We start from the raw sequence: 14,323 nt of genomic DNA, 5'->3' as shown, positions 1-14,323 counted from the left end.
ATGGCACATGTCTATGAGTGTGGGCCTTGGAACGTAAAGGTAGGACCAGGAGTTCAAGATCCCTTGTCTCTAAATAAATTAATAGGGGACTAAGTTGCAGTAAGGAGTAGTGTTTGCCTGACATTTGCAAGATCCTGAGTTCAACTGTCAGTACCCCAGTAACAAATTAAATTTAAAATAAGTAAATAAAAGAGAAAAGCTGAGAATAAAATCACTTCAACAGACTTATATAATCAACTTACAGTGTGGATATTTTTGCCTGCATGTATGTATGTCACATAAAGTTGTGCCTAGTGCTTATAGAGGTAGGAGAGAGCATCAAAATCACTGGACCTAGTTATGAATGGTTGTGAGCCACCATGTGGGTGCTGGGAACTGTACTCAGGTTCTAAGGAAGAGCAACAATTGCTCTTAACTGCTAAGCTATCCCTTAACCCGCTTCTACCAATATTTAATGTTTATAGTTGCTAAGTTAAGAAGGCCTGGAGGTGTTGCTCAATGGTAAAGTGCTTCTCTAGCGTACTAGTTAGTTTTTGTCAACATTATACTAACTAATCACCTGGGAAGAGAGCACCTTAACTGAGGAATTGCCTTAATCAAGACTGGTCTGTAGGCATAAATTTTCTTGATTGTTAATTGAGTAGAAGGCCCTAGCTCACTTTGGGTAGGTGGTCCTGGGCTATATAAGAACAAGTCAGTACGGAGCATTCTTTTTTCTCTGCTTCAGTTCCTGCCTTGTCTTACCTCAGCTACGGACTGTCTGTAGTTCTAACCTGAAACAAATCCTTTTTCTTTTCTCCCAAAATCACAATTTTGGTCATTGTTTTATCATGGCAACAGAAAGAAAACTAGGACACAAAGCACATACAGAGCCCTCCCTGTAAGGTACAGCCCACCACCACCACCACCCCCTAAAAGCAAAGCTGGAAAAAAAAATCCTTATTATTAAACCCTTATCTGTTATTACCCACCTTTTACATTTTAATTTTATGTGTATGTATGTGTTTGTATGTGTGAGCTCACATGCTACAGAATGCATGTGGAAGTCAGAGGACAAGCTGTGGGAGCTGGTTCTCATGGGGCGCAAAAGGACCAAACTCAGGCCATCAAGCTGGATGGCAAGCTTCTTGATCTGCGGAGCCATTTATTTCATGGCTCACCTTAAGATTAGTGTTTTTACTACTACTAATTGAAGGAAGGTTAGCCATAGTGTGCATATGGTAGTCAGAAGACAAACCTATGGAGTCAGTTCTCTCCTACTTCTATGTGCTTTAACGACTGAACTCGGACCTCCAGGCTTACACAGTAAGCACCTTGACCTGCTACCATCCTGCCAGCCCTTTTGTTACCAATTTTAATGTGATGTATACTTTACTATAGAGAACTTAGTAGTGGGTACATAGACAGGACTGTGCTTAATTATTTTTACTTATTAACTGCTTTGGTTTTAGTTTTGGCACTGGGGAGAAAATCAGGTCCTCAGACATGATTAAAAACACCAGAGTACTGAGCTATACTACAGCCCCAAAATAAATCGCTTTAAGAAAAACAGTGCTGAGGATATAGTTCAGAGGTTGACAGTTTGTCCAGAATAACCTGGGTTCGATCCCCAAAACTGGGAGGAGAAAAAGAGAGAACCAGATGGTGCAGGCCTGTAATCCCAGCTACACTGCAAGAGGCTCTCAAATTCAAAGCCTGCCTGAACTACAAAGCTAGTTCAAAGCCAGTCTGGACAGCTTAGTGAGATCCTTATGCAAAACAAATCAAAAGGGGCTAAAAGTAAACCTGAGTGAGGAGTGCTAGCCTAGGCATGAATGAAGCCTAAGTTCTATCACTAGTACGAGGAACAGAGAAATACTGCTTAAGTTAAATGGTAATCATTTTTAAAATAGTAATTTGTTATTCTTTAATAATGCAATGTTAAATAAATGTCGGTACATAGATATTTTCTTACATCTTTGCATACATGTAAATAATTCATTCTGTAAGTTTTTTAGTTGAATTTTAAAAATTTAGTCTTATCCTTGTTCTTGCTATATTTATAACCTTACCTCAACCGTCTGCTCAGCCTCTAGAGTGCTGGATAACAAGAGTGTGTCACCACACCCAGCTAGCAATCATGAATACTTCTTAAATAGCCTTTTTAATGTGTGTGTGAGGTCTGAAGGCATGTACACCATGCATATGTACAGAGGTCAGAGAAGGATGCCAAGTGTCCTGCTCTCTTACTTGACACCTTATTCCCTCTAGACTCTCACTGAACCTCTATCTAGACTGGCAGGCAACAACTCCAGCAATCCTCCTGCCTCTACCCGTCAGTGATGGGATTACAGGTCCAGAAGCACATCTAGCTTTTAATTTCAACACTTGGATCTGATCTTAGATCCTCATGCTTACACAGCAAGCACCCTTACTGACTAAGCCATCTGCCCAGGCCCTTAAACGGCCATTTTTAAATATTTGTTGCTCTTGATTTGGCTAGATACAATAATGAAATATTTAAAAAAAAAAAAAAAACACACACACACACAAATAAAAAGTCTTTTTCAGTAAAGAAATCCACATAGAAATACACACTGTTAAAATAGCATGGCATTTAGAATTTACTCCTATGAAAACAAATCAACCCAAAAAACTATGAAAAGAGAATAAAATCAAGTTGGCTTAATAGAATCACTGAGGCCAATTAAACAAATACTACCCAAGTTATTCATCCTTATGTGTGTCTGAAAGATTCTATAACAAAAGATTTCAAGTGTTATTTCAATATTCTTAAAGAGATTTTTTTGAAATACTAAGAGAATCCATAAAACTCCCAACATGTTTCTTCTCTATCATCTTAAACTACTAACAGCTAACAAGGTTTTATCTCCAGGTCAACACAAGTCAGACTACTACAAGCAAAGGGTACACTGCAGGTACTATAAAGAATGGCAAACAGTAAGAATATCTTTATTATGGGAGTATATTTTAAATTCCATTACTGTTTTTCAAGCATTTTAACAGTTAGCAAAAGGGACGGGGTTCTTCTAAATACAACTCATCAACAAAACAAGATTCAACCAACACATACTTACTTGGTATGGGAAGCACAACAGAAGGTGGAGGCTGACCATGTCCTTGAGGAACAGGAAGTCTCATACTATGACCAGGGCCTGGGCCTGGGCCGGGACCAGGGCCAGGGCCAGGACCAGGGCCTGGGCCTGGACCTGGCATTGGAGGCATTAACATTCCGGGAGGTGGTGGAGGAGGAAGCCCAGGAGGAGGGGGTGGGAAAGGAATCATACTTGGCAGAGCAACTTCATCAACAACTAGAGGATCATTTCCATGATCAAACTGACAAAGGTCACCAAGTACACAAAATCCTCTTTCTGTAAGAATTAAAATTAAAAAAACAAAAACAAAAACCTTATTACGATCTACTTAGAGTTCAAAGAATAAAACAAATTCCAGAAAACTCAACATCCTAATTTACATTGTAGTTATTTTTGTAAGAAGTTGAAATCTCCTTAGTGTTCTCCTATTAATGACCACATAGCCTTGAAGTAGAGGCAAGAGTATTCTCTACTCTATATGAGAATAGGATATATTGAAATTTTAAAACAGTAGGGTCAAACAGGATAGATACTAAGTAGCTACTATAAGATTAACCAAATTGCTAAATTTTTATAATAAGAATCAGGTGTGGTGCTGACTCCTGTTATCTTAGCATTCTAGAGGCTGAGGCAGGAGGATTGCAAGTTTGAGGTCAGCCTGAGTTACATGCACATTTGAGGCAAGTCTGGGCTGTACAGTAAGGCTCTCATTTAAAAAAGAAAGGGTTTTTTTTTTTTAATATTAAAAATTAGGTATTTTATCAAATAACCATTTACCAAAGATTTGAAAGGAAGGAATAAAAGATAATTTCATTTTGGTGATCCATTTAATAATATTTTAAAGCAACCATTCTTGCTATATACAGTTTTAATTTAAAATACTCAAATAGACAGGAAAAATGACTTATAATGTTCCGTAATTTAAAATAAAGTTGACAATTGTTTTAAAATATGATAGATATTTTATATCTAGATATAAGATATCTAGATAAAAATTCATGAACATTCCCAACTCTAAAAAAATAAGTTTGGCTAGTTACCCTGATGTGATTACCACATACCATATACATGCACTGAAATGTTATTATATGCTGTAAGTATGTACAGTATCCATCAATATAAACAATATTTTAACATTAAATTTCCACTAGGTAAGATATACAAGGCTATTTGTTATAGTACTGCTTATAACTGAAAATGCTGGAAAGGATCTAAGGGTATAATTATGGTAAATGGGTTAAGCACATTTTCATACTTATAAAATACTAGGTAAGAGCCTTAAAAAACAATTAAGAAGTTCTTTATATGGCAGTATGGGGTTATTTTCAGGAAACTATAATTGACAAAAACACTACACAGCATATGAAAAAACCAACTAGTATTCATATAAAACAGCAGGTCAAGCTGCTGGGATCCACCCAGGCAGTATCTGTAGCACCTGCTTTCCTAGCTGAGAACAGCACATACAAGAGAGAAGGCAATCTTTACCATCGTAATCTCTGCAGCGCCTCTTTGGTGGTGGGTTTCGACCAAAAGAATTGGAAGAGCTATGATTGTTATAGTAATTAGACCAGCTCTCAGTTGTGTTCTCAGAATGGTGCGCAGGTGCAATCACAGTGACAGTGCTGGGAATAGACTGTGCCCCAGAGGAATACTGCTCAGAAGAGCTTGGAGGTGGAGCAGACACAGGCACATAAGAGCTCTCCAGGTCATTTCTTTCGCTCTTAAACTTTGATCTTTCCCTGTGCTCTGTTTTAGAGACAAAAAGAAACAAGAGATGAAGAGGTCACATGTTTATGTGCTTAAGCCACATTTACCTCAGAACAGCAAGACTAAGAACATTAGCCTCAGCTTCCTGAGAGATCCACAGCTTAAATGCACTCATTAGTAACATATCCTATGAGCAGAAATGTTACCACTGAACATACCTCAAACAACTTGTGAAAAACAATGTGATACAACATCAAGTACATCCACAGGAGAAATGTTAGCTTCACCACTAGGATTTTAGGATTTTTTTCTGTCTTTTACATTTTATAAACATTGGGCAACCTTATTATAGAAAGTCAATTACTTTCAAAGAAAACAAAACAAAAAGCAAAAGAATGCAAACAACTTTTACTTAAATGGTGTTGCCACTGATTAAAAGACATTTGTATCAATTCTAAAAATTATTTAGGGCTGAAGAGATGGCTCAGCAGTTAAAAGCATTGGCTGTTCTTCCAGAGGACACAGGTTCAATTCCCAGTAACCATGTCAGCTCACAACTGCCTGTAACTCCTGTTCCAGGGGACACAACACCCTCACACAGACATGTCAAATCAACAATGTACATAAAATAAAAATAAGTACATTGGGGGAGGGTGTGGGAGACTTTTGGGATAGCATTGGAAATGTAATTGAGGAAAATACATAATAAAAAAAAAAGGAATGTCACCTCCTCTGATCATAACCAAAAAAAAAGTACATTATAAAAATTATTTAAATTTAGATATATGTTATAATAACAGGAATAGTTTTAAAAGAAACTGGCTTGATTGCAAGGGTGCACAAGATTCGTCCTGTCTCTGTCAGAAGGTCAATACCCAGCCTTTTGAGACAGTTCCAGTCTTAAATCTATCCCACCTGTCAAACAAGCCCTCTGGGGCTGATGCCCACTCACCAACGTTCCTGTTTGGATCCCGGTCTTTGCTGCGGCCCCTGCTCCGGCTTCTACTCCGACTCAAGCCTCGGCTCTTACTCCTGCTCTTGCTCCTGCCCCTTCTCCAGTCATACTTCTCCCGATACAGCTCATTCCGCTCGTAGTACCGCTCATAGTCTCTCCACTTGCCATCTTCTCTTTTCTTCTCACGTGTTCTATAATACACAGATATAAAAGCCATAGGTAGACTCTAGAAAGGAGAGCTGTACACAAATTCAGAGAATAAAATACTCTCTTTACGTCATCACAATTCATACTGTCTATTTTCGAATGTCTCAAGACTACCACTAATTCTTCTAACCATTATTAAAAGAGGGAAGGGTTTTCCCACTTCAAGTACACAGGGTAGGGAGAAATGAAAAAAGAAAAGGTAAATCCAAAGTATGAGAGCAAGAGAAGACAAATTAGAAGGAGAAAGTTGGAAAGGCTCACAATAAGTCTTCCTAAACAAAAACCACTCTGTGAACAGACAAAACTGTACCCTTTTGGTAAATGCTAACATGGAAAAATTCTAATACCGCACACCCCTAAACAAATGGAACATTTCCTTACAATTCTCTGAGGAGATTGCTCCCACCCCTGTGCTCTTGGGGAAAGCAAATAATGACTGTTTATAAAAGACACAGAAGCTAAGACAATAGCAAGACAGAACAGAAACAAGGCAACGTTCTCACCTCAGTGCTTTAGAGACGGCTTAAGGATACAGATCATAAATACTAACTCTCCATACTTAAAAGTAGCTTTCAATAGCTTACTCAGAGACAAATACAAACCTTCGTTCACTAGATTCTGAACGACTCTTCTGAGGACTAGGATATTTCTTCTTTCTAGTATCTCGTTCTTCTTCTGCTGGCTCTTGAAATACCTGTAAGATTTGTTAAAAATAAGACCAATTCCACTCTAAGTTAAAAACTCAGTCATCTGTGTAAGAGAGGATATAAATAAGTATATGAATACTGTGGCCTAAGCCAAGTGTGACTCCATACACTTGTAATTCCAACAGCTGAAAACTTAAGGTGAGGCATCCTTAAGGTACCCTACACCCTGTCTTTAAACAAAGAAATCCCAGCAGTTTCTTCCCAAAAAAAAAAAAAAAAAAAAAAAAAGAAGGATAAACACTCAAGTTAAATCGTTTATACACAGACTGTTGCAAGCATAGTTAATATGCTGTTTTAAGCCATTTCCAAAAAACGTCAGAACAGGAAATGTAAAAATCAAGCTCACATTAGTTCAAAAACAGGAATGTTACTGGCTATGATAGTGAGTCTTATGACTGAGACAGAAGGATTGCTACATTTGAGGCCAGCTGGCCTATACCAAGACTGTCTTTAAAAAAAAAAAGGGGGGAGGGGGGGAGGGAATAGAGAGATGGCTTAGCAGTTAAGAGCACTGACTGCTCTTCCAGAGGTCATGAGTTCAATTCCCAGCAACTACATGGTGGCTCACAACCATCTGTAATAAGATCTGATGCCCTCTTCTGGTGTGTCTGAAGACAGCTATAGTGTACTTATATAATAAGTCTGATATAGTGGTGCATACCTGCCATATCCACATTTGACAGGGCTGAGGCAGGAAGACAGACACATAAGGTTAAGGTTGGCTTATGAACATAGTGAGTTTTGGACACCCAGAGCTACAAAGCAAGACTCTGTCTAAAATCAAAATATTATAGTATGTATTTTTTAAAAACAAGCATATTAACTTTGATGCTACTTAAAGTGTAAGTTACTTCTAGTATAAGAAGAGAGTAAGGACATCATTCTCTAAACTGTTACAAGAAAACTAACAAGCATTGGATACCATACAGTAAAAGTTTCTACCTTCTTCATTTCAAAATATAGGCAAGCTGGGAATGGTGGTGTACACCATTTATGTTAGCACTGGAGAGAAAGAGGCAGGTATGAAATCCAGGCTAGCCTGGTCTACATATCAAGCTCTAGAACAGCCAGGGCTACACAGAGACACTGTCTCAAAATAAAAAATAAATAAAAGTAAAAAAATATCTAAAAATAAAAATAAATTAATCAAGTTTGGGCTGAGTGTGGTGGTGCAAGCCTTTAATCCAGCATTTGAGAAGCAGAGCCAGTTTTCTGTGAATTTGATGCCAGCCTGGCCTACATAGCAAGATCCTGTCTCAAAGAAACAAAAAATAAATGTTAGTTTTGGCCACATGTGTTAACATGCAAAAGCAATCCTAGCCAAGTATTTTGGAGACTAGGACAGAAGGATCATAAATTCAATGCAACCTTGGATTATCATGAGACCCTTAAGAAAAAAGTTAGGGAGTTCAGAGCAAGACCTAAACCAATTTCCAAATAATGGAAAAGCTCATTTATTATCAAAATCAGGAAATGAGTGAATGGACCAGAAGGTAGTAATATAATAAAATGCAGACAGCATAATAATGGCAGCCACAATATGGCAGCCACATGGCATCAGCAGAGACTACACACTCATCCAACTGGATTCAAAAGTCTGTTCTTCTAGCAATTTACAAGGAACACAGTTGATTCATAATTCCATTGAGAAGCAACAAGCTGAATCTAGATAATAAAAACACCACAGAATAGTGTTTCTTTACAAACTAAAGACTCAGGAAAGTTTTGGTAAAAAGAAACAAATGCCATGTGCATCGTAAATTATAGCACACATCTTTTGTTGTTTTTCAGCACCAGGATGAACTGAGTCAATGGTCCAATTTCTCTTGCCTGTCTCCCTTGTGGCCAATAATCTAATTATAAAAGCAACTGACAGTACAATGCAGCTGAGGATCAAAAAGCCAAGATGGCTAGTCCTGAGATTTGTTTCAGAACCACTCACTGTAAAAGTCCAATTGTGCAGAACTGGAATTAAACCATTATATTTATGTAGGGTTATTTGTGAACTACTGCTTATAGCAATAATCACAACTAACTCAAACAAAATTAGGACGAAGAAATGCCAGACAGATGTCAGTCAGAAGAGCTTTAGGGCTAAGCTCATATTACCCAGTTTTTGGTTTTCAAATTAGGTCTTATTAAAAAGATACTACAAATGAAATCTTGTAGTGATTTAACTATTCTTTTAAAACAAGATAATAGAATTTTCAAAAATGTAAAATGTTTTTTCTCATTGCAGACACGAATGTGCTGTGCATTAAATGTATGGTAGCAGGGGAAGCTGGAAGGCTAGAGGACCCCCAAGAGATGGGTTGCAGGTGTTTGCGCGTCCTAACCTGGGTATTGGGAAGCTCATGAGGAAAAGCAAGCGCTCAACCCACTGTGCCATCAACTCTCCAGCTCCCAGGATTACTTTTGTTAATATTCAAATCAATTGTCATTTAAACACAATCTTTTTTTAAATACTTATTTATTATGTATGAGGACACAGTACACTGTCTTCAGACACACCAGAAGAGGGCATTAGATCCCATTAAAGATGGCTGTGAGCCAATATGTGGTTGCTGGGAATTGAACTCAGGAACTCTGGAAGAGTAGTCACTGCTCTTAACTACTGAGCCATTTCTCCAGCCCTTAAACAGATTCTTATACACCAGTGGATAACGAACAATGACTATAGAAAAAAGTTACTTGCCATAACCTATTCCAAAGATCATAAATTACACACTCTATAAAGCAGCAAAGAAAAATTTCTGTACAGTATGCAAGGAAAGTTTCCATCTCTGCTACTTAAAAAGACATACCAAGAACTTCACTAGCCTACATTTTAAAGACTTTTTGAGCCAGGCTTAAAACTCTTGAATCTTACCTGGCCTTTGGGAAGTGGAAGCAGAAGGATCAGAAGTTCAAGGCTACTTCTGGCTGCATGAGACCCTGCCTCAAAAAGTACAAGTTGGGGGCTGAAGAAATGACTCAGGTTAAAAGCACCAGTTGCTCTTCCAAAGGACCTGGGTTTAGTTTCCAGTACACACATGGCAAGTCAAACTGCCTATTATAACTCCAGACCCAGGAGATCCAACACCCTCCTCTGGCCTCTGAGGGTATTACGTCTACATGGTGTAAAGACACACATGTAGAAAAATTACCCATACACATAAAATAAAAATAAAGTTTTTTTTTAAGTATATGTATATATAAAAAGAAATTATACTATATAAGAATAAAGTGATAATGGTCTCAGCTGATCTTTATTTGAAGCATCCACATTTTGCTAGATTGGTTCAATTATATAGCAATTATGTCAATAAGAGTGCTAGAGAGATGGCTCAGTGGTTAAAAGTAGTAGCTGCTCTTCCACAGGACCTGAGTTTGATTCCCAGCACCCACATGATGGCTAACAACTGCGTTGAACCCCAATTTCAAGAAATCTAATGCTCTCTTCTGGTATTACAGACACGGTATACAGACATAAGTACAGGCAAAATACTCATATGCAAAATAAAAATAAATCTCAAAGAATTTTTAAAGTCAATCAGGTATGATAAATAAACAACACACAAATCTCAGAAAGAATTCCATACAAAAAGGAACAGAACAGACTATAAGTAAGAGGCCCGGCAGGGTAAACTAATAAATGGACAGTATACGGTATGAAAGTTAAATATACTAAAACTAATAATGGTACTATAGTTATCTTAAAGCGCGCGCGCGCGCGCGTGTGCGTGTGTGTGCATTCGTGTGTTATGTACAGATGGACACACCATATGTGTGTGTGTGCATTCGTGTGTTATGTACAGATGGACACACCATATGTGAGTTCACGTAGAAGTCCATGTCTGATATCTTCTGACTTTCCTCCTTATTCTTTGAGACAGGTTCTCTTTCTAAACCTTAAGCTCACTGGTACCACTATGACTATATTGGTACCCAGCAAGCCCCAGGCACCCTCCCAGTACTGGTATTATAAGGCAGTAGGGTTTTATATGAGGAGTCTGTGGGAGCCGGGGATGGGAGGGGGTGCAGGGATGGGGAGATGTTTGGGGATTAAACTCTGGTCCTCATGTTTATAGAAGCAAGAACTTTTAACCAACTAAACAATCTCTCCAGCTTTTTCTTGAGACAGGGTTTCGTGTATCCATGGTTCATGTATCCCATTTATCACCCCTAAATTCACTATACAGCCAAGGATGACTGTGAACTTCTGATTTCTCTGCCCCTGCCATAAAAATGATGGGATTAGAGGTGTGTGCACCACCACATCTGATTTTATACAGCAATACTGATCAAACCCAAGGCTTTGTACATGTTTGGCCAATATTCTACAAACTGAACCAAATCTCCAGCTCACTAAAGAATATTCTTATTCTTAGAAAATGCAAAAAGATGAAGGCCATTATTTATGTGAGCAATGATTAAAAAATTACGGTATGGACATATAATTAAAGTAAATGGAGCAAATCCTCAATAACACAGCTAAGCAGGCATCATGTGAGCGCTACCTATATAACTGATGTAAATTTACAATTATTTCTAAATAAAAGATTTGAAAGTCACTTTGCTGTAGAATAAAGTAATTTTTAGATTTATTTATGTAAGTACACTGTCGCTGTCTTCAGACCTGTCAGAAGTAGGCATCAGAGCCACCATGTGGATGCTGGAAATTGAACTCAGGATCTCTGAAAGAGCTCTTAACCACTGAACCATCTCTCCAGCCCTGATCTCAAAGATTTTGGGGTTTTTTTGTTTGTTTGTTTTGGTTTTGGTTTTTCGAGACAGGGTTTCTCTGTGTAGCCCTGGCTGTCCTGGAGCTCACTTTGTAGACCAGGCTGGCCTCGAACTCAGAAATCCACCTGCCTCTGCCTCCGGAGTGCTGGGATTAAAGGCGTGCGCCACCATGCCCAGCGATCTCAAAGATTATAAAAATATATATAAACTAAGTTAAAAGCTGAGAAATGGGGGTTAGAGAGATAGCTCAGTAGTTAAGAGCACTTGCTGCTCTTTCCAAAGGACCCAATTCTTAGAACCCATATGGCAACTCACAAACGTCTATAACTCTAGTTCCAAGAGACTTGTCTTAGTTAAGGGTACTACTGCCATAATAAAACACCATGACCAAAAGTAACTTGGGGAGGAAAAGGTGTATTTGGCTTATGCCTCCCCATCACAGTATATAACCCAAGGAAGTGAGGCCAGTACTATGCACCCTAGAACTGGATTTATAGATGGTTGCAAACTGTCACGTTGGTGCTGGGAATCCTCTGCAAGGCCAAGTGCTCTTAACCACAAGCTAACTGTACAGCTGATAAAATAAAAACAATTAAAAAAAAAAGTTAGAAAATATTTCTGTTCCTGGACTAGAGATTATGTATTTGTACACTTAAAAATATCTTTTCTACATTCTTATTAAATATTACCTGATTTATATATATATAATGGATTATAAATGAAGGCTGTAATATTTTTATATTGGCTCAAACAAGCAATTAGGCTGGTATCTTTTCTTAGGATTTTTTTTTTTAATTATTTTATGGGGGTGGGTATGTGTACAGGAGTGCAGATGCCCACAGAGGCCAAAGGCATTGAATCATCTAGGGTTAGAGGTAACACGGTTATGGCCACCAGAAGTAGGTGCTGGTAACCAAATACAAGTCCTCTGTAAGAGAGGACTACATACTTAACTATTGAGCCATCTTTCCAGGCCCTTAGCTTGGTATCTTTAATCATGTTTTTATACTTTAACAATATTTCTGTTTATTTTTCCAATGTTGATAGTGTAGTTAGAAAGAGTAGCATTTCCCCATCTTTGCGACGTTATATTGTTATCCAAGTCTCTGTATGTACCCAAACTTTTGTTTTTTAGAAATCACTCGATTTCTGAGGTCTGAAGAAATGGCCCCACGTTAATAGTGCTTGGTATTTAATCACGAGGACCCGAGTTCAGATGCTGGCACCCTCATGAGTGGGGCGTCCTACTCACATCTGTAACCCAGCTCTGAGAAGCAAAGAAAGGATCACTAAGGCTTGCTGGCTTCTAGCTGACCTAAGAAAATGCACCTCTAGGTGGAGACCTTGTCCAAAAAAAAAATTTCTTTCAGGGTGGGCAGGATGGCACATACTACCTGTATCCCTAGCATGGGAAGCAGAGGCAAATGGATCTCTATAAATTCAAGGCAACATGATCTACATAGCAAGTTCCACTACATAGGACTACATAGAAAGACCCTGTCTCAACAAAACAAACAAACAAAATAACAAAAACAATTTCAACTTGCAATTAAGAATCCTGGTGACAGAATCTAAGAAGTATATTACCTCTTCTTTAATTTCTTCTTTTTCTTGGACTAGTGGTTTTGGCTCAGGTTTAACTGGTTCCAATGGTGGAAGGTAGTTCTTAGTATAAAGACTTTCAAATAGTTTGTCCACAAAACCTGAAGTCTCTGAAGAGAAAAAAATATTTAAATGTTATACAAACAAAACTGGAAAGTTTAGATACTGTTGCCATCATTTTAAAATACAGGAAATCTTTAACACTGCTGTCAGGCTTTAAAACCAAGACTTACCTTAAAGGAAAAGAAATCCACTTCTAGAGGTTTTGTTTATTTTTAAATCCTTCAGACATAATTGTATGTGTGCAAATGATATAAATATAACATTGTGTTGCTTAAGAACAAAAGATTAGAGAGACAAAGTTCCTATAAGAAAGAGACTAACAAAATAAATTATCAAATAGATTATAAGACTTTCTTGACCTTCTAAGAATATCAGATGTGTTTATGTGTTTATCTGTTCAAAAAAACTGAAATGACAAACTGTGTACTATAGGTGGGAAAAAGACATCTGTAGAAGAGGAAGGAGTAATCTCATGGTACAATCCTACAGTTGGACAGAATGCACTATCCACTCAAAGACTGAACTAGATGTGTTTAAATGGGTTGAAATCAGCATTGGTGTTTTACTCAACTGTATTTTGGTCCTATCTGAAACTTCCTCAGACAAATAGAATAAGAGAAATAGGCAATCTTGACGAAAACATAAGTATCAAAATATTTCTAGTTTTACTCTAATTAAAGTAACTTTCATTGGTCTTGCCCTATGGGGTTCTGCTCAGTGGCAGATGGTTCAATTCCCAACAAAACGGAGGACTGGGTATTTCAAAGGCATCTCATGTTGCAATTGTTACACATTTCTAAAATGTTAACTACTTTCACCACACACACACAAAAAAGCATCTTCATACACACTCCTTTATGCTACTAATTTTATAAGCAAACTTTTTTCCAAATGGTAAAACTGTTAGCAGAAGTGGAAAATGGTGGTTTACACCTGTAATACCTGATTCAGGAAGCCTGGCTGGAGGGTCATCAGCCTAGACTACTCTCAGTAGTTCCAATAACCTGTACTGGTGTGATCCCCATACCCATAAGGATGGAGGGATAGGTAGATTAAATAAATGAATGAACAGATAACACAACCCAGGAGCTAGAGAGACAGCCCAGCAGTTAAGAGCTTGATTATGGCTCTTACAGAGGACCCGAGTTCAGTTCCAGAATCCCATGGCAGATCACAACCATCCATAACTGAGTTCCAAGGGATCTGGCACCCTCTGGTGGACCTCACAGGCACAAGCATGTAAACAGTACACTGACATA

At 38.0% G+C, this 14,323-nt stretch overlaps 1 protein-coding gene across 4 annotated transcripts in view; it reads right to left on the bottom strand.

Moving 5' to 3' along the window:
* Positions 1 to 14,323, bottom strand: part of Rbm27 (RNA binding motif protein 27) — a 66,338-nt gene that overhangs the window by 36,449 nt on the left and 15,566 nt on the right. For 3 of the 4 annotated variants that reach the window (XM_006525863.3, XM_006525864.3, NM_172626.2), the window contains exons 3-7: positions 12,987 to 13,111; positions 6,570 to 6,661; positions 5,758 to 5,951; positions 4,584 to 4,844; positions 3,078 to 3,371 (exon numbers count right to left, since the gene is read on the bottom strand). In XM_006525863.3, the coding sequence (XP_006525926.1) occupies positions 3,078 to 3,371; positions 4,584 to 4,844; positions 5,758 to 5,951; positions 6,570 to 6,661; positions 12,987 to 13,111 (966 nt within the window). The remainder of the gene's footprint in view (positions 1 to 3,077; positions 3,372 to 4,583; positions 4,845 to 5,757; positions 5,952 to 6,569; positions 6,662 to 12,986; positions 13,112 to 14,323) is intronic. The other variant, XM_017317887.2, reaches the window with a different exon arrangement.

This window comes from Mus musculus, chromosome 18 (assembly GCF_000001635.26).
Source record: "Mus musculus strain C57BL/6J chromosome 18, GRCm38.p6 C57BL/6J".
NCBI lineage: Eukaryota > Metazoa > Chordata > Mammalia > Rodentia > Muridae > Mus > Mus musculus.
The sequence above is the reverse complement of the archived record's forward strand: the minus strand, read 5'-3'. Positions and strand labels throughout refer to the sequence as shown.